The sequence below is a fragment of the Polistes fuscatus genome, unplaced genomic scaffold, assembly GCF_010416935.1.
Source record: "Polistes fuscatus isolate 324 unplaced genomic scaffold, CU_Pfus_HIC Scaffold8, whole genome shotgun sequence".
NCBI lineage: Eukaryota > Metazoa > Arthropoda > Insecta > Hymenoptera > Vespidae > Polistes > Polistes fuscatus.
Window position 1 is genome coordinate 2,774,369 of NW_025113162.1, and position 17,877 is coordinate 2,792,245.

General features: G+C 27.8%; 3 protein-coding genes and 1 long non-coding RNA gene across 10 annotated transcripts in view; 3 read left to right on the forward strand and 1 right to left on the reverse strand.

Moving 5' to 3' along the window:
- The first annotated feature begins 2,381 nt into the window (after positions 1-2,381).
- LOC122525103 lies at positions 2,382-3,295 on the forward strand. Its single transcript, XR_006305708.1, has 3 exons — positions 2,382-2,401; positions 2,720-2,840; positions 3,261-3,295. It is a non-coding gene; the product is annotated as an uncharacterized LOC122525103 (long non-coding RNA).
- A 5,054-nt stretch (positions 3,296-8,349) lies between these two features.
- Positions 8,350-13,750, forward strand: LOC122524852 (putative ATP-dependent RNA helicase TDRD12). 7 transcript variants are annotated; one of them, XM_043647332.1, is made up of 19 exons: positions 8,384-8,431; positions 8,491-8,557; positions 8,829-9,016; positions 9,094-9,362; positions 9,437-9,636; positions 9,728-9,899; positions 10,020-10,146; positions 10,257-10,421; positions 10,618-10,770; positions 10,858-11,010; positions 11,091-11,334; positions 11,413-11,553; positions 11,665-11,846; positions 11,992-12,117; positions 12,259-12,407; positions 12,568-12,738; positions 12,834-13,005; positions 13,089-13,268; positions 13,407-13,750. In XM_043647332.1, the coding sequence occupies exons 2-19, from the start codon at positions 8,536-8,538 to the stop codon at positions 13,629-13,631; spliced, it is 3,039 nt and encodes a 1,012-aa protein (XP_043503267.1). In that variant the 5' UTR covers positions 8,384-8,431; positions 8,491-8,535; the 3' UTR covers positions 13,632-13,750. The 7 variants fall into 7 exon arrangements, with proteins under 7 accessions (XP_043503269.1, XP_043503267.1, XP_043503268.1 ...); XM_043647333.1 differs by lacking the exons at positions 8,384-8,431; positions 8,491-8,557 and adding an exon at positions 8,687-8,722; XM_043647331.1 differs by lacking the exons at positions 8,384-8,431; positions 8,491-8,557 and adding an exon at positions 8,701-8,734.
- A 182-nt stretch (positions 13,751-13,932) lies between these two features.
- LOC122524937 (transcription termination factor, mitochondrial) lies at positions 13,933-15,791 on the reverse strand. Its single transcript, XM_043647458.1, has 5 exons — positions 15,460-15,791; positions 14,836-15,149; positions 14,625-14,721; positions 14,383-14,536; positions 13,933-14,323 (listed from the first exon to the last, which is right to left on the reverse strand). The coding sequence occupies exons 1-5, from the start codon at positions 15,461-15,463 to the stop codon at positions 13,933-13,935; spliced, it is 960 nt and encodes a 319-aa protein (XP_043503393.1). The 5' UTR covers positions 15,464-15,791.
- Positions 15,792-16,139: 348 nt separating this feature from the next.
- LOC122525017 (prolyl endopeptidase FAP-like) overlaps positions 16,140-17,877 on the forward strand; it is a 189,353-nt gene continuing 187,615 nt past the window's right edge. Inside the window, exon 1 of the mRNA XM_043647546.1 lies at positions 16,140-16,382. The gene's annotated coding sequence lies outside the window, so the exon portion shown is untranslated. The remainder of the gene's footprint in view (positions 16,383-17,877) is intronic.

A 17,877-nucleotide genomic window follows, 5' to 3' on the forward strand; every position in this document is an offset into this window, starting at 1 on the left:
CAATATTAATTGCCTTTATCTCACTACTTGTATAAAATTACATATAAGGTATTTAATATCAGTAAAAATTGTTAATAAAAATCGATAACGTTATATATATATAATAGTTTAATACGTCACGTCGTTAGATCTTATTGTTAGCTCGTTGAAGGACTGATCAGGAATGATCACGTAACCGCGTCCTTCATGTCGAACGTTCGGCTGTCTTCGTTTTGTTTTCGGCTGTCTTCGTTTCTTCTGTTCTCACTTCGAGAAATTCCTGGAATATACGAACACATTCGTTATTGCCCGTAGATAGAATATTTTGTTTTCTTATTTTCTCTCTCTCTCTCTCTCTCACTTTCGTTCTCACTCTTTGTATACATTTCTGTATGGTTTAAAAAAAAGAATAACGCTTACCTCGATGAATATGAAGATAAAAAAGAGTAAACACAATTGTTAGACTGGATACATGTATTCCTGCTGGACTCTTCTAATGCTAGGTACCTAAAAAAGGAAAAAAAAAGATTACATTAGTATAACATAAAAAAAATTAAATATATGAGTGTATGTGTACGAGCTACCTATTACTTATGCATATATGCCTGTATGTGTGTGTATATTACAGGAATCGAATTTAATACGAAATACGATCTTTGAATACATAATTATGAAAAATAATTAATTAGAGCATCATTAGAGATGGTAGTAAGTATCGATACCATGAAAAAAGCTGGAAATTAGAAGAAATATTGTTAAGTAACATTGGTGAGATTTGGCGGCACGTCGAGATATATCGATGTTACATTCTCACAGATATCTATCGAACTTTTCAATATTTCGTTTTGAAAACACTCACGTATAAAAATCTTGCTTATAGCTATCGTTTGATATATAATAGAAAAGTGTACAATACTTTTCAATTACCTGAGTTAAACGAGATGACAGGTATACAAAATGGTGGTCGTCGCTGTGACGTAGCCGCAAAGAAACGAAGCGACATCTGAGACGACATCATGGCTGCTTCAGAATTTTGCGTTTTTTCCATCTATCATAGAAAAATATCGAATAGTTAAAAAAAGGATATAGGAACATAACAATTGTCGAAATATATACTTTATTAATCCAAACAATGAAAATTGAACATTATAAGTCGATATCCATAGAAATGATGCTGTAAAACAAGATATATATGATTGCGTAGAAAAATGCATACCAACGTACATGGAATTTTTTTCTACGCAAATACTTTTTATCCTCGACATTATCGTAATCTTTCGATTATATCATTTGGATGTCATTTGCTAGAAGAATCTATTAGTATATAGGAAGATTATTTACGTTAGAAAATACTTTTTAATTACCTGAGATTAACGGGACGACGTAGCATCCGTCCGATCTCCAGCACCGACGCCGCGAAAAGAAAGAGGAATGATCAGCAAAGAGCCCTGATTGGCTGATAATTATTGCAGAGATTAGTGACCAATCAGAAATTCCCAATTACCATATAGAAAGACACCCTTTATACACATGCGTAACGTTTGGAAGGTCTTATAAACAACATTTAATAAAAGTACTTTCATAGAGGACAACGTCTCATTTCAACGGTGGATTTCGAAGGGGACGGTACATACGTCATATATTCCTAGCTTTTAGACAACAATAGACATTCCTATCGATTATTTAACAATTATTTTAATATTCTAATGCAATCTCTTTATATTTCATATTGTTTAAACACATATGTTCTGTTTTAAACATTACATACTTATTAATATACTTTGAATATAAAATAATTTTAATGTGATATTTTTCTGGATACAAATTTTATTATTCAAAGTCATCATTGTACAGGGACGTTAAAACAAATGTATATTAGTTTAAACAATTACATAAAAATTGAAGGAATGTTTAAATCAGAACGTTGCCATGTGATAAAGTTTTTAGTGTATATTGTCTTTATTTTACTCGTTATTTTTTTAATATTACCAAGGAACGTATACACCTAATAGAAAAATAAATTAGATAACAATAATTATTAATTGGATTAGTAATTAGATAATTATAATAATTCATAAAATTGATAATTAGTTATTGTAATAAATAAATTATGTATGTTTTTCTGTTCTGTGTGATAAGGATTATAGTGCATATTGTCTTTATTCTTTTCGTTATTTTTTAATAAATAAATTATCATATCAAGCTTGACTAGAGTGGTCATGAAGAAAGGCGAGTTACGTACGTGTGACGGGGCAAGCTTGTGTGCGTGAAATTTCTATATGGTAATTGGGAATTTCTGATTGGTCACTAATCTCTGCAATAATTATCAGCCAATCAGGGCTCTTTGCTGATCATTCCTCTTTCTTTTCGCGGCGTCGGTGCTGGAGATCGGACGGATGCTACGTCGTCCCGTTAATCTCAGGTAATTAAAAAGTATTTTCTAACGTAAATAATCTTCCTATATACTAATAGATTCTTCTAGCAAATGACATCCAAATGATATAATCGAAAGATTACGATAATGTCGAGGATAAAAAGTATTTGCGTAGAAAAAAATTCCATGTACGTTGGTATGCATTTTTCTACGCAATCATATATATATCTTGTTTTACAGCATCATTTCTATGGATATCGACTTATAATGTTCAATTTTCATTGTTTGGATTAATAAAGTATATATTTCGACAATTGTTATGTTCCTATATCCTTTTTTTAACTATTCGATATTTTTCTATGATAGATGGAAAAAACGCAAAATTCTGAAGCAGCCATGATGTCGTCTCAGATGTCGCTTCGTTTCTTTGCGGCTACGTCACAGCGACGACCACCATTTTGTATACCTGTCATCTCGTTTAACTCAGGTAATTGAAAAGTATTGTACACTTTTCTATTATATATCAAACGATAGCTATAAGCAAGATTTTTATACGTGAGTGTTTTCAAAACGAAATATTGAAAAGTTCGATAGATATCTGTGAGAATGTAACATCGATATATCTCGACGTGCCGCCAAATCTCACCAATGTTACTTAACAATATTTCTTCTAATTTCCAGCTTTTTTCATGGTATCGATACTTACTACCATCTCTAATGATGCTCTAATTAATTATTTTTCATAATTATGTATTCAAAGATCGTATTTCGTATTAAATTCGATTCCTGTAATATACACACACATACAGGCATATATGCATAAGTAATAGGTAGCTCGTACACATACACTCATATATTTTATTTTTTTTATGTTATACTAATGTAATCTTTTTTTTTCCTTTTTTAGGTACCTAGCATTAGAAGAGTCCAGCAGGAATACATGTATCCAGTCTAACAATTGTGTTTACTCTTTTTTATCTTCATATTCATCGAGGTAAGCGTTATTCTTTTTTTTAAACCATACAGAAATGTATACAAAGAGTGAGAACGAAAGTGAGAGAGAGAGAGAGAGAGAAAATAAGAAAACAAAATATTCTATCTACGGGCAATAACGAATGTGTTCGTATATTCCAGGAATTTCTCGAAGTGAGAACAGAAGAAACGAAGACAGCCGAAAACAAAACGAAGACAGCCGAACGTTCGACATGAAGGACGCGGTTACGTGTTCATTCCTGATCAGTCCTTCAACGAGCTAACAATAAGATCTAACGACGTGACGTATTAAACTATTATATATATAACGTTATCGATTTTTATTAACAATTTTTACTGATATTACATACTTTATATGTAATTTTATACAAGTAGTGAGATAAAGGCAATTAATATTGCTTGAATTTATATTGATTCTTTATGATAAAATATCTTTAAAAGTGTGCAATGCCTTCAGGAATGATTCACAGGATATATTGTTCTATAATCTTTTTAGTATGTTTCAGCTTTTCAGAGTTTTATTTAATTTTATTTTATTCATCGTCATCCTAAGGGTAGGATACCCATCCTGCAGTCATCAATGAAGACTAAAAGTAAGTATATTTTCCTATTAAACGTTTCTATGATAACTTTAATGGTTTTTTATTATAACGATGATATTAATTGTTCTTTTTCTTTTTCTGTTGCAGAACATCATTGCAATCGAGCGCGTAGGCAATGAGGTACTCGTGTGTTGCATCGTAAAAATAAAATATAAAGAATCGGAAAGTAGAATCAGTGTTGTACGCCGTATGTAAAAGTTTCGTTTTTTCGGGTAAGAAACTCCGTAAGTTTCTTCTATTCGGTTTAAACGTGTGCTCATCGTCATCCTAAGGGTAGGATACCCATCGTGCATTCATCAATGAAGAATAAACGTAAGTCAATTTTTATTTTAAACACTTTCTCAATAATTATAATAATTTTTTTACTTACAACAATGATATTTATAATTTTGTTTTTATTTCTGTTTCAGATCATCATGGGAATATATCAGTGTTGGAAGTGTTTGTGAATTGTGTTTGTGAAGTGTTGCAAGTGTTCGTGCATTGCTATCGTGCGCGAAGCAATATACGGGAGTGTTGTATCGTTAAATATAATTAAAATCACGGATTAGAAGCACGTTCGTTCGTTTTCATTTCAATTTCGTCGCGTTCGCGAACTATTTTTGAAATATATATTAAATTAACTGCGACCAAGGCAGTAATTGCATTAGAGTTTGTTCGAGTAAAGTTATATTTTTATCTTTAAACAGTCGCACAGACTGTTCGCGTATTAGAATCAGTGCATCAATGAAGATTTTTCTACTTGCATTGACTGTGTGCAAAGCAGTCTTTGAATTAGTTGTGTAGAATCAGTGATCGGGCGTAAAACAAATTAAAATCAAACGCGAATTAGAATCAGTGTTGTTCGTCGTATAATAAAATTTCGGTTTCGCGATAAGAAACTCATCTATAGTTTCTTATTTTCGTTTATACCGCGTTTTTAGATTCACGCGAGGTGCATCGCCATGGTGCAATTGAATTTCATCCCATTGGAATGCATTGTAAGTATCATTTTTATTACATTTTATTCATTTTTTTATACGATTTTGGATATATTGCAATAACTTATCGTTTTGTTCTATTTTATTTTACAGATATGACGACGGACTTTCTACCTTATCAAAGATGTGGAATGAATTCTTCGATGGATCTTCGATGGATCTTCGATGGATCTTCGATGGATCTTCGATGGATCTTCGATGGATCTTCGATGGATCTTCGATGGATCTTCGATGGATCTTCGATGGATCTTCGATGGATCTTCGATGGATCTTCGATGGATCTTCGATACTCGCATTCTACAATACTTGCTGCGAAGTAGGAGTGTTTTGGAGCCATCGTAGAACTTCTTATGCCGTGAGTTAAAATTTAAAGTCCCTCCGGTGCTCAATCATGTCGAGGATGAAAGGTCCTAATCGGCACGAGTTACTGGTTGTAATTATTTAAATAAATTAGTGACGAGCACATGAGTAATTCCTTTCTAGGAGTTACTCATGAAAATTGTATATTATATTGTATATTGTATTGTATATTTTATATTAGTTCAGGATAGGTTTTCTTGTCTCACCGGTTAAATTCATTTAATTAATAATGCAATTAATAAATGCACTTTCTTTTTTATTACGTGTTTTGTTCGTGGTTAGTAGTGGTGAAATCGAGCATTTATTTACTCGTTTTTGTCCAGAAAAGCATGTAATAAATGTCTTACATGCATTGCTTCGTACTTAGTTTATCTAATCGCGATTAATTGTAATATATCGATACTTCGATATTATAAATAAATGAGCAAGAAGACAAACTCATTCGCGACGGATAGATTCTAGCAGTTAAGTGGTGGCTCAAAGCCCAGTTCTTTTATTAGAACAGCCAACTTAATGAAAGGAGTCGTCCGAGGTTGTTTATATTTATTTATTTTTCTCTATTAAAATTCTTAAATATTAAAAAATTAAATTTAACAATTTTTGCATAATCAAAAAGTCAAATCCAAATGGCTTGTAGAGTCTTAGCCCGCTTAAATGAAATAAAATGTTTTGATATATGTTATAAAATAAAATGTTTTTATGTGTTCATATATATATGTTAATCATGTTTTTTAGATCAGGATTTTCAGCTTCTAATATACTAATCTCCCGTTTCTCCCCCCTGTACTTTCTGCGTTCTCATCTATGCGTGTGCCCAGGTGCTACTCGTATGGGTGAGAAACGGTTAGTATAGGTTTAGTTTTAAGTTTTTCCCCTATTGGCGGCTGTCATTGTGCTAGTGATTGCACGATGTACTTTACACCTGTGTGTGCGTATTAGGTAAAGTGTTTTGTACATCGTTTCGCGATATTTTTTAATTAATACATCATTTAATACTGAGAACACTACTTCTACATATCACGTGTGATATGACAAATACGAGTGTTTCTATATTTTATATTTATATTAAATTTTTCTATTTTTTTTTTTGTAATAAAATCGTTTTGAACAGTAGAGTTACCGCATTTATTTGTGGAAACTATGATATACTCGTATATAACTAGTATGCAATATATACTAGTGTATACTTGTATTTTTGCATTAGTCATTTTGCAATAATCATTAGCCTTGGCAGTCGATTACAGCATTGGTACGTACTCCCATAAGTTTAGAAATCACGCGTTTGAACTAGGGTGTCGGAGGTGCCCCGGGGCATGCTCTCTAGTTTAGGCTTTTGCACCCTGGTGGTATGTGTGAGAATCGTGGAGTGTGTGGGTGGGTATGTATGTTTGCTGTTTTTAAATATGGGTAATAGACAGTCAGGTAGCATACTTAGGTGTGAATGTTTATTTAATTTGTAAGTAGGTAGAGACCGGAGAAGTCGCGCGATTGTAATTTCCACTCAGGAGTGGACAATTTCTTCTCCGGATATTGTACAAAGTTTCAGCAACGTTTAGATTCATTTATCATTTAAATATTTCTTGTATTTTTTCCATATATTGCTGATACTCTGTACTGCGAGATATAAATCAGTATCGAACGGTTCAAAAGTCTTTGCGTTTTCTTAAAAATTAATTTTTTCGAAAAAGTGAAGATAGCTGAATACGTTGGATACTTACTTAATATTAAGTATATTAACGCTTTGCTCTTTAGTAATTCCTACTGAATACTTCATTTGTTATATGTATAGTAAATACAAAGTAGAATAAAGATAAAAGATAAAAGATAAAAGTGGTCGAGTAAAAAAGTAAGACCATATGATGTATGACAAAGTTTCTGCTTTTTTTCGATATTATTTAATTTTTTAAATGCAAAGTGTTAATAATAGGTTCATCGATTAGATCAAATATCTGTTGAGGCATTCGAGTAAATGTAACTGTACGATTTGTATTGTAAAATGCGCTTAGATAAAGCCTCACAGCAGAGTTTAGGGCATGAAGAAAGAAGAGGCTAAATGCCGAAGAGGCTAATGCCGAAGAGGCCCCCACTTAATTGTGGCTGAAGAGGGCAACTACATAGACTATAGAGTTATTTTCAAAGGTTCAACAGCAAGTTCAAACTTTTCGAAAATAGCTCTCTAGTCATTTTTTATATTTTATTATATTACTTTTTTGCTCGTCATTAATTTGTAGTTGTATTTGGAGATGATGGACCATTCCATCTCCTTGTTACGCCAAACTGATGCTTGAATAATTCAAAAGATGCACAAGTTTTTTGTTTGTTAATAGAGTCAAAACTATTTAAATTTCCTTTTTTCTTCGATTTTATACTTAATTAACGTTCGTTAAACCTCACAATAATTTTTCTTACCTTTTTTGTCTTTAAAATTTTTATGTTTGATCGAATATTATTATATTTGGAATTTTGTATATGTAAAGAACGCGCTATAAAAGTAATTCACAATGTTTAAAATAGATTTTATTTTTTTTTTATTATTGTAATATTTGTAGCTTTTTTATTTCGTAATTATAATATATATTATAATATAAAATCACGCGTTTAAATTTAGTTTTATGCAACCTGAAATAGAGATTTTATAAAAATAAATAGGAAATTATATTTATAATAGTGCATCTGCTAATTTGGCGACTTGTATTTTAGGATTGGGTTTATTGACTGTATGATTAATATAGTTTTCTTCTTGTTACAGGTAATCATCGTTGGATTTAACATCAACTCATCTTGATTGACTTAATTGTTGCATTTTAATATTAATTTATATACGCATTTCTGAAGGCACACACACACATGTTTATACACTAAAAATTAAATATATTTGTTTAAAATTTTATTACAATAGAACTATACTATATATAATATCAAAGAATATATCACATATACTATCATATAGTATCAAAGAATACTGTTTTCTTTGGTAGTATTGTACCGTCATCACGTTAAGTACATACTATCGCCCACTGGTGGTCACGGTTATAACAAGAATGAAACTGTGTAGATAAAAAAGGGGACTTAAGAGTTTTTTGTACTTCTGTATTCTTTGGTACATATTTTTAATTGTTTAAAGTGGATTGCGTTTTCTGATGGTAAATCGTTAGAGGAGGACACCACAATATAGATTACTTGAATTCAAATATTTTTACAGATAATTTAGTTGAAATTTAAATTCGGGGGCTTTTGTAAATGTTACATGAAGTTTTTTGATTCATCAGGTTATGATTGAAATACATTTTAAATAAATATTTTTGTTAGTGTATGGTTTTAGAATACATTTCTTTTAATCTATGATTAATTAAACAGAAAGAAGAAACATAATATCTTCATTATCAATTAATAATTATTACATTTAACAAAAATGGATTCATGCGATATATTTTGTAAGAACAAAAGTTAGTTTTTTTTTTATAAATTATTTTTGTGGTCTAAAATATGTAGACATATAATTTTATACCATGAAGTTTTATTTTTTTTAAATAATTTTAGGTAAAATATTGATTCCTAAAACATCATTTTCTGTTAAAGTTACTAATTTTAAGAATCCATATTGCATAAGAATATATAAAACTGAAAATTATACTAACAAGTCTCAACTGATTAGTAAAAAATTAATTAATCGTATGAAAATGGAAAACTTGAATTCGAAGGATAATGGTGAACCTAATTTAGGAGATGTAAATTTAAATATTTATATTCACTAATAATGGTATGCATGAGATAGATTGAATAATAATATTTAATTTTTCTGTAGCTTGTCGTTGTTCATGGTAAAGCGAGTCAAAATGTGGATCTTCCAGGATGGTTTTGTAGAGGATTAATTGGCCATTTTGATCCGATGACAATGAGATATAATATTTTCTTGGTAGATTATGGAATTTCAGTTACAATGTTAAAAGATGATTTTATTTTTTTACGACATAATAATATTTCTGATGAATATTTAACAATGGCTATTGGTATATATAACATAGTACCTACGGTTATTAAGAAAAGAAAATCTACAAATGAACTTGTACAGTTGTAAGTAAATTTGTTTCTTTAATAGGAATTTGTGTATATATATATTCTTTTTAATATTTCTTAATTTTAAACAGTATTACAAATAAATGGACAACTAAAGCTATAAATCTTTGTAAAGAATTAATTATTGCATCTAGCAAAATATATTTTGATATTCTTGTACGTGATGAGTGTGGAAAGTATTATGGAGAGTTATATCTTCTTGTAAATCATGAAATAATATGTTTAAGTAAAACTTTAAACGAGAATGGATATGCAATTTATTTAAAAGAAGGTTATTTCTCTTTATCATAATAACTTTTGATATATAGTATATTCAATCTAAATTTGTATAAAAAAATAAGTAGAATTTTTTTTCTATATAGATTTGTTGAAGTTAATAGAGGAATCAAATAGCGAGTTTGAAAAAGAATGTGAGGATAATGTTACTACTTATTTTATAAAAAGAGTAAATGATAGTAATTTTAGTGAGAAACAAGATGTGATAAATTTAAATATATCTCATACTGTACAAAAAGGTTCTGAATGTAAAGAAAGGTGAGAGAAAAACGATGGATTATATTTATCTATAATATAGCAGAAAGTGTGTGTTATTTTATTATTAGACTTCTTTATATTTAACACATTTATATATAAATGTACATAATTAACATTTAGATTCCATGAAAAATGCTCAAATGCAATAACAGGAAATGATATACATAAAGTATTAATATATAGCAATATTTCATGTAAAAAATTGAATTTTGTTACTGATGCTCAATTTCCTGCAGAAATACATATGGTATGTATCTGTAAAGAATTATTTTCTTATACATTTGTTTTACCCCAATGAAGATTTTAGAATATCTAATACATGAAATATTTTATATATATTCTTTTCTTTTTATAAAGGCTTGGGATTCATTAGTGCAATCAAGTAAACCTAAGAAGATGCAATCATATATCTGGCCTGCTATAAAGCAAAAGTTAAATGTGGTTGCTATTGGACCTAAAGGTTCTGGTAAAACGGTTGGGTACACTTTCGCTATTACTGGTTTACTTGCTGCACGAAATTCTGTAATTATTGTTATATTATTATTTAATATAAATTTATTTATTTTGGTTTAAGTTAAAGCGTAAGAAAAACTTATCCTTAAATTTTATATTTACATTATCTGTTATGCATTATATTTTTTTTTGTATGCATTGTGATTACATTTGATTTACTAGTTATATTAATGATATATCAATGAATTGAAATATTTCATTGTAGTTGCCTCAAGGAAATAGTCCATCTGTGTTAATATTATGTGCATCATCTTCAGAAGTATTCAACGTACATTCACTTTGTTTGAAATTTTTGCAAGGCTATAGTCATATTAAATCAGTTACAGGATTTATTGGAAAATCAGACAGATCACTGGCCGTAAAAATATACATTTGAATTATTATTTGTATATATATATCTAGATGTTATAAGATTATTTATTTACACTATCTTTATTGTTTCTAGGCTGAAATATATAATGGATGTCAGATATTAGTTTCAACACCAACATTCTTGGTCCAATTTTTAAGAGCATATAAAAATTTATTAAATTTTGACAGTCTTTGCCATCTAATATTTGATAATGTAGATGTGATATTAGATAAATATTATTCTTCTGTAAGGCAAATAAAATTTAATCTTTTATTAAAATTAATTTTTACGATATAATAAAATATTATCTTTGTCTGATATTTTAGATATTAGAATTACTTGATAAACATAAACTAATTACAAATAGAGAGAACCAAAGTGACGAATTATTTCCTTTGCAAATAATTTTTACTGCAAGATATTTTACAACACCAATAAGAACATTAATTAGGAAAGTTGTGTATAACCCATATATATGTATTACTTCATTTCTAGAAGCAGTAATATTTAAATCTGTTCAACCGAAGATGTATATGTTAAATTCTAAATTGAAACTTCAAAAGCTTTTAGGTAGGTATATTTGTAAAACAAATTTCATATTAAAGCAAAATACTAATAATATTTGTGCATAAATGCATAATATTTTAGATATATTGGGTAATGAATGCAAGTTAAAAACTATGATTGTGTGTAGAACTGTTGATGAAGCAGAAGAAGTAAATGCATTCTTATCAAAACATAAACAAATACTTTTAGTTCACGAGAAAAAGCATTTATTTGAAATAGAAGGTTTGATAAAATTAAAAATAAAAGTACAGAAAAAGAAAAACAAAAAAGATAATAAAGTAATTTTATATTTAGGAATACTCATGTTAATTTTCTTTTATTAACATTTTACAGATATTAAAAAATTATGGCAAGTGTCTGTTCCTGGTTTTCATTCTATTATAATATCTACTGATGAAGTTTTAACCGACTTAAATATTACAGATGTGGATTGGTTGATACATTATTCTGTTTCATTAGAAGTAAAAACAAATTTTAATTTTAGATTTTCAACTCTTATGAATAATTTACAGAAGGTAATAGATAACAAAAATTTCTTATTTTTTTTCTTTGCTATACAATTTATATATAATAATAAAAATACAAATTATATATAATAATAAATCATCAGGTATATATACATCTTGATAATGCATTTAGAGTAAAATAATTATTTTACAGGAAATAACTAAATGTAAAGTTACAATATTTATTAGTGAAAACGATAATATACAATTTCTAAGTATAATCAATACAATGAAACGGATGGGTGTAGTATTATCAAATGATATGTTACTTAATATTGAGGTAGAAAATTAAAAGGATTTTTTGTATAGTAATTCTTCTTTTTATCATACTTTTACAAATTTGAAATATTAAGAATAAAAATGATATTGTTACTCTTAAGAAAATAATTAAAATTTGAAAGGAAATACATATTTTTTATAGCGTATATCCATAGCATTGGATAAATGTAAAAGGGAGTATCCGATATGTGATAAAGTGAAATCATTAGGATTTTGTCCAGACAAAAGTGTTTGCACATTTAGACATTGTATTATTTCTGATGTCGATGCACCAATAACAAAAATAGAAACGTAAGTCATATTTATCAGATTAGCCAAATTTGTTAAGTATAATTTTCTAATTATAGAATTCACTTAAATGAAAAAAGTAATTCATGAAATTAATACATGTAATATATTCCCTTATACAAAAGATAATCACATCTGTATATAAATTTGTATTTTATTACAGAGGAGATAAAGTAAAATTTATGATTACATATATACATGATGCAAGTCATTTTTCAGGCAGAATAATAAATTACGTAAAAGCAAATACTTCGGAAATTATAGAATATTCCAAAAATGAATACATACTGCTTACATCGAAAATTCAATTATTTTTTGGAAATATTAATAACAGGTATAATTCATTTTTCATAAAAATCCGTTTTCACAAAAAAAATAACTATAATTTTAGATGCATTTATCTCTTCAATATTATTTACTTGTATATAGAAGAAGATCTGATATCATTAACGTAGGAGGTATTTATGGCTTGGAAGACTCTATAGAAAGTTTTAAAAGAGTACAAGTTTTACAAATTAAAAATGAAAAGAAAAATTTTGAGACTGTTCAAATCGCAGATGTAAGATGCATTGACACTGGAAATATATTAACAAATATTAAGGTATTTGGTACAAAAATAGATAAACTTTTTTTATATAATATAACATCTTTGTATAAGTATATAAATAAGAGGATTAAGTTTAGGTGCAAAGATTATTGTCGTTACCAGAAGAATTATCCAAATTACCAGCACATATAGTAGAAATATTTTTGGTTGGCGTAGCTCCATGCGATAATGAGTACGAATGGAATAAGTACGCTAATGAAATTGTTTATGATTGGTTTGTTAAGAATTATAATCAATATTCGTATATTGTTGGAAAGGTAAAATATCTTGAATATCATTATAAATAAAATATTTTAAATAATAAAACAAAAATACATATATATATATATATATATATATATATATATATATATATACACAATGTAATAGTATGTTATATTAATTTTAAAATATAGGTTTCTTTACATTTGGGTAATACAATTTGGACTGATACTCTTAACATTGGAATCAAAATGATTGGAAAATCTGATATTGTTGGTCTTAGTTTAAAAACTGAACTTATAAATAAATCTCATGCTGTTGTTAATAAGGATCATATGCAGAATATTTATACATTGTGCAAAAATGGTGGATTAATCATAAACAACCAATGTGATATAGAACACTTAAAAGTTTCGTAAGAAAAATATTTTTCTTTAAATATTATTGTATGTATAAGCATACAATCCAGAGAATATGTTATGTAAAAATTAATGACATAATTTTTACAATACTGTTACAAATATAATATTTTTATAAATCTTATGTTATTATTTTTGTTCTAGTATCTTAAATATATTTTAGTTAAATGTACTTTTTTCTTATATACATTTTTTTATAAATACCGGATACAATAAAAAAAAACTTAATGCAAGTATATATAAATCTGTTCATAAATTATATCAAATCGTATCATACAAACTTATATTTTACTTATTAGATTTATTTATAATCAGTATCAAGTGTTGTTTTATTATTAAGTTTACATGTATTTTTAAGTATAGTTTTAAAAATCTTCGAGCTACAATAGATTAATGATAGTCTATGTTGTCCACGTAACGATCGTAATGCTTTAAGGCGTTCTTCTAATAATTTTGTTTTAAGTAAAAAAATACGTTGACACATTAAGATATCTTGAGCACTATATCCATATTTATGCAGTATGTTTATTACTTCATTAATTTTTTTTAATTTTATATTTAACAATTGTGGAGATCTATTAATATAAAATTCAACCTCCTCTTCGGTTAAATTTAATTTCTTAGATAAAAACTCTACGTGACTACTATAAATGTCCTTGAACATTTCGTTTTTTTTTAACCTTTTGATATATCTGAAAAGATTTTTTTTATTATATTCAATTGTTAAATAATATAGTTTTAATGAACTTACTCGCGTAATCCAAGTACAGAAGATCGAATTATCCACGGCTTTATTTTCTTTACTCCTGCTGCTTTCAGTGTTGATGATCTTAAATGTATAGTTCTTGGATAGTATTTAAATACCCAAAGATTGAATAATATATCTTTTAACTCATAATTAAATTCTGTGGTAATGATGAAAATAATATGCATATAAATTCTGTTACTAAATGATAAATATGGCAAGTAATCTATATATAAATTGTTTTATACCTTTCAGTACTTCTATAATTCCTTTTATTTTCCTAATCGAAAGTTTTATTATTGTTGGATCGTTTTGAATGTATTTGCACAATATATAGACGTTACACTGTAAAATACACAATTTATTTTATAAGTAATGATTGAAACAATACAAAAATAGGGAAATATATAAAACTTTTTTCTTTTGTAATTAAGCTTGTGAATAAGTTTTCTCAATTACCTGCAGTTCATCCGCAAGATATTTAAGTTTATTTATTTCCGTTTTGTTACTCTTCTCTTTACCAATATATATTAATGTATTTAAATGCTTTATACTTATGTCTAATAATGGAAGCATCTGAGTAATATTACTATCAAGAGTTTTAAGGCAAAATATCTTTTCTTCTAGTACGTCAATGTTTCTTATTAACATTGGTAAATTTTCTAAAATTAAAGGTGTCGACAAGCCAGCGTTTTTTACAATAGTAATCATATTCATTGTTTCATTTTTTGTTAATTTTTTATATTTATTAATATTCTTCCAGATTTTTGTTGCTTCTCGTGCATCAACAGAAAGAATATTCGATAAATTAGTAATGAATGGTTGATTTGACTTGGTGTATACAGAGCTTTTATATATATTGTTTTTATAAAATCTATTGCAATTATGAATATCAAAAGAAGCAGAAATGCTTATTAGTTGTGTTGTACATAAATTAAGTAAACCTACTCTTGATTTTCTACTGTACTGTGATAATAATGGATATTTGTGCAATAGATATACTTCAATATTATAAATAAGACATTTGGCCATTACTTTCTTTTATTTAACTATTTTTATTAACATGATTTTCGTGCAAATTACCCATCGGTTTTCTTTCCTTTTATTTGAATCTGTTATATCATAACAACAAATATACAACAATAAATTATAATTTATATCAAACATAAATTTTTATTATATAAACTGTGTTATCAAATATGTATTTTTATAAAGATTCAAATTAATACACTAGATTTGAATTTCTATAAATTCAATATATTAATTAATGTCTATTAGCAAATTAGCAATGATAAATAATATTAAACACAAAATTTTTAAGGTTAGTTATATTTACAGTTTGTTATCTACACACGTTTAAAAAATAACCACAAATCCAGTAGTGCATAGAACCATATTGGATTAATCAGACATATACTGACATCTAGTGGCCAAACATCTAAGCTATATATATAATTTAAAAACGTATTTAGATATAATACATATTTCATATTATAATATATATATATATATAGATTGGTGATATAAAAATTTAATTATTCATGAATTAGAAAATAATATATTTAATTATAACATTTATAGTTTTTAATAACATTATATTTTTACATTATCTTTTCACAGTGTTTCCAATAATAACATTATCAAATAAAATTAAAATAATATATATATATATATATAGTGTATATATATTAGATATTAGCCAATTTTACTTACGTTGTTATCATGAAAGCAAACAGGAGCCAATAATATTAGAGTAGTGATGGCAGTTCATTATTTGCGCGGTAAGAGACAGTAAGAAAATATATACGTGTATTATTACCGTATTGTAAAATAGATCAATATTTCAAAGCAACAATAGTAAATTTTTAGATTGTAATCAAGAATAAGATGACACTGCAAAGGAATTAGTGCAAAGTGTTTTATATTTTTATAACGAATCGTTTAAATAAGTGAAATCAACCCACAAGTAATGATTGAAGTATTCCAAATGAACAATCCAGTTTTATGTAAGTAACGAAATTCTTAATTTGTGTTTTTTCTTTTTACATTATTCAGAAAAGAAAACATGACAACGAGTACGAATGCAAATACATAGATTAATCTTAAGTGTTGAGTGTGTAAGTAAAGAAAGTTGTATTTTTAGAGATAAAGAGAGGAGGATAGATAGGTATTCTTCTTGTAAGTGAGATAGGTTTAACTAGGAAATTTTCCCGTAATTTTTCTTGCTAATTTATCCTAGCTCAGTAATATCAGTAAAGCGATGTCAAGCAAAGTGTCAAGGCCGCGTGTACTAGCTGTCCTATAGCTAAAACGATCCTTTCTCTTTATTCGTCAGATGGAAAACGAACTACTCGCACGCGCTCTCCTGGACGTTTTGTACCGTTCACCTTTCGTAAAAAAGTACGGGAGAATAATTCGAAAGTGATTCAATTAAATTTCATCTTTTTCGATCAAAAGTGAAAACGTTGTATTTTCGAGTTTTGTGTCAGAGAGATCGGTGTAAGAAAGAAGTCAACATGTGATATTGAATGGAAAATCTAAAGTTACATAAGTAAGTTAGTAACATGTTTCTAAGGAAAATTGTGGTAACTTAGAATTTGTAGTTTCTCGGTAATATTTACACTCGATAATATTAAAAATATTTTCTTATCGTGCAGATAGAACAAAAATTTGTATTACGTATGCGACTCGAAAAATATCGTTTAGATATGTTGTCATAACAACGCGATATTTTTAAAGACATTAATCCGAGGTCTTTTAGATGGATTTATGCATGTCTAGATCATTTCTAATTAATATTACGAAATATTGATTATTCAGATTAAATACAGATGGCAATAAAGTGACGCGTAAGAACATTTCTCTTTATTTCGCTTTTTCTTTTTAAACTTTAGAGATATATTTCGTTGCAGGTACTATAGTCGTAGAATGTAAACAGGGGCAATAAACGCGTACGGAAACTATGCGTCAGAATCTCGGTGAAAGATCTTTGCTTTCACTGCATTATACCGATTCGTCTGATGTCTTCCTTCGGTATATGTACTCATATAATAGATACAAACCTGATCTAATTCTCGATCGTTTTTCCTCTATGTTGTAATAGTTGAAAATAATGAGCGTCGCTATCTTTACTACTCCTGCAATTTCTCTTTTGTTTCCAGAATCAAAATTCCAATACATTTGTTTTTCGAAATTGGTCTAACATAAGCAACAAACATGGATTGCATTTTGTTAGTAACTTTTATAAGATATTTTATTTATTTTTTGATCGTACAAAATAATATTTTGATAAAGTCCTGAGCAGTAAAATTTGAAAGATTTATAAACGTACACATAGTAAATGTATATAGCAAAAAGTAAGCATCATCCGCAGCGAGATGTAATTAGCGTGAATCGTTCGTGGAATTGAATGTTTTTTTCTTTCTATAGAATTTGCTTACCGGTGTTGCTGATGTTTTTGCTAAAGGCATTGCTGATGTCGCTACTGATAAATCAAGTAGA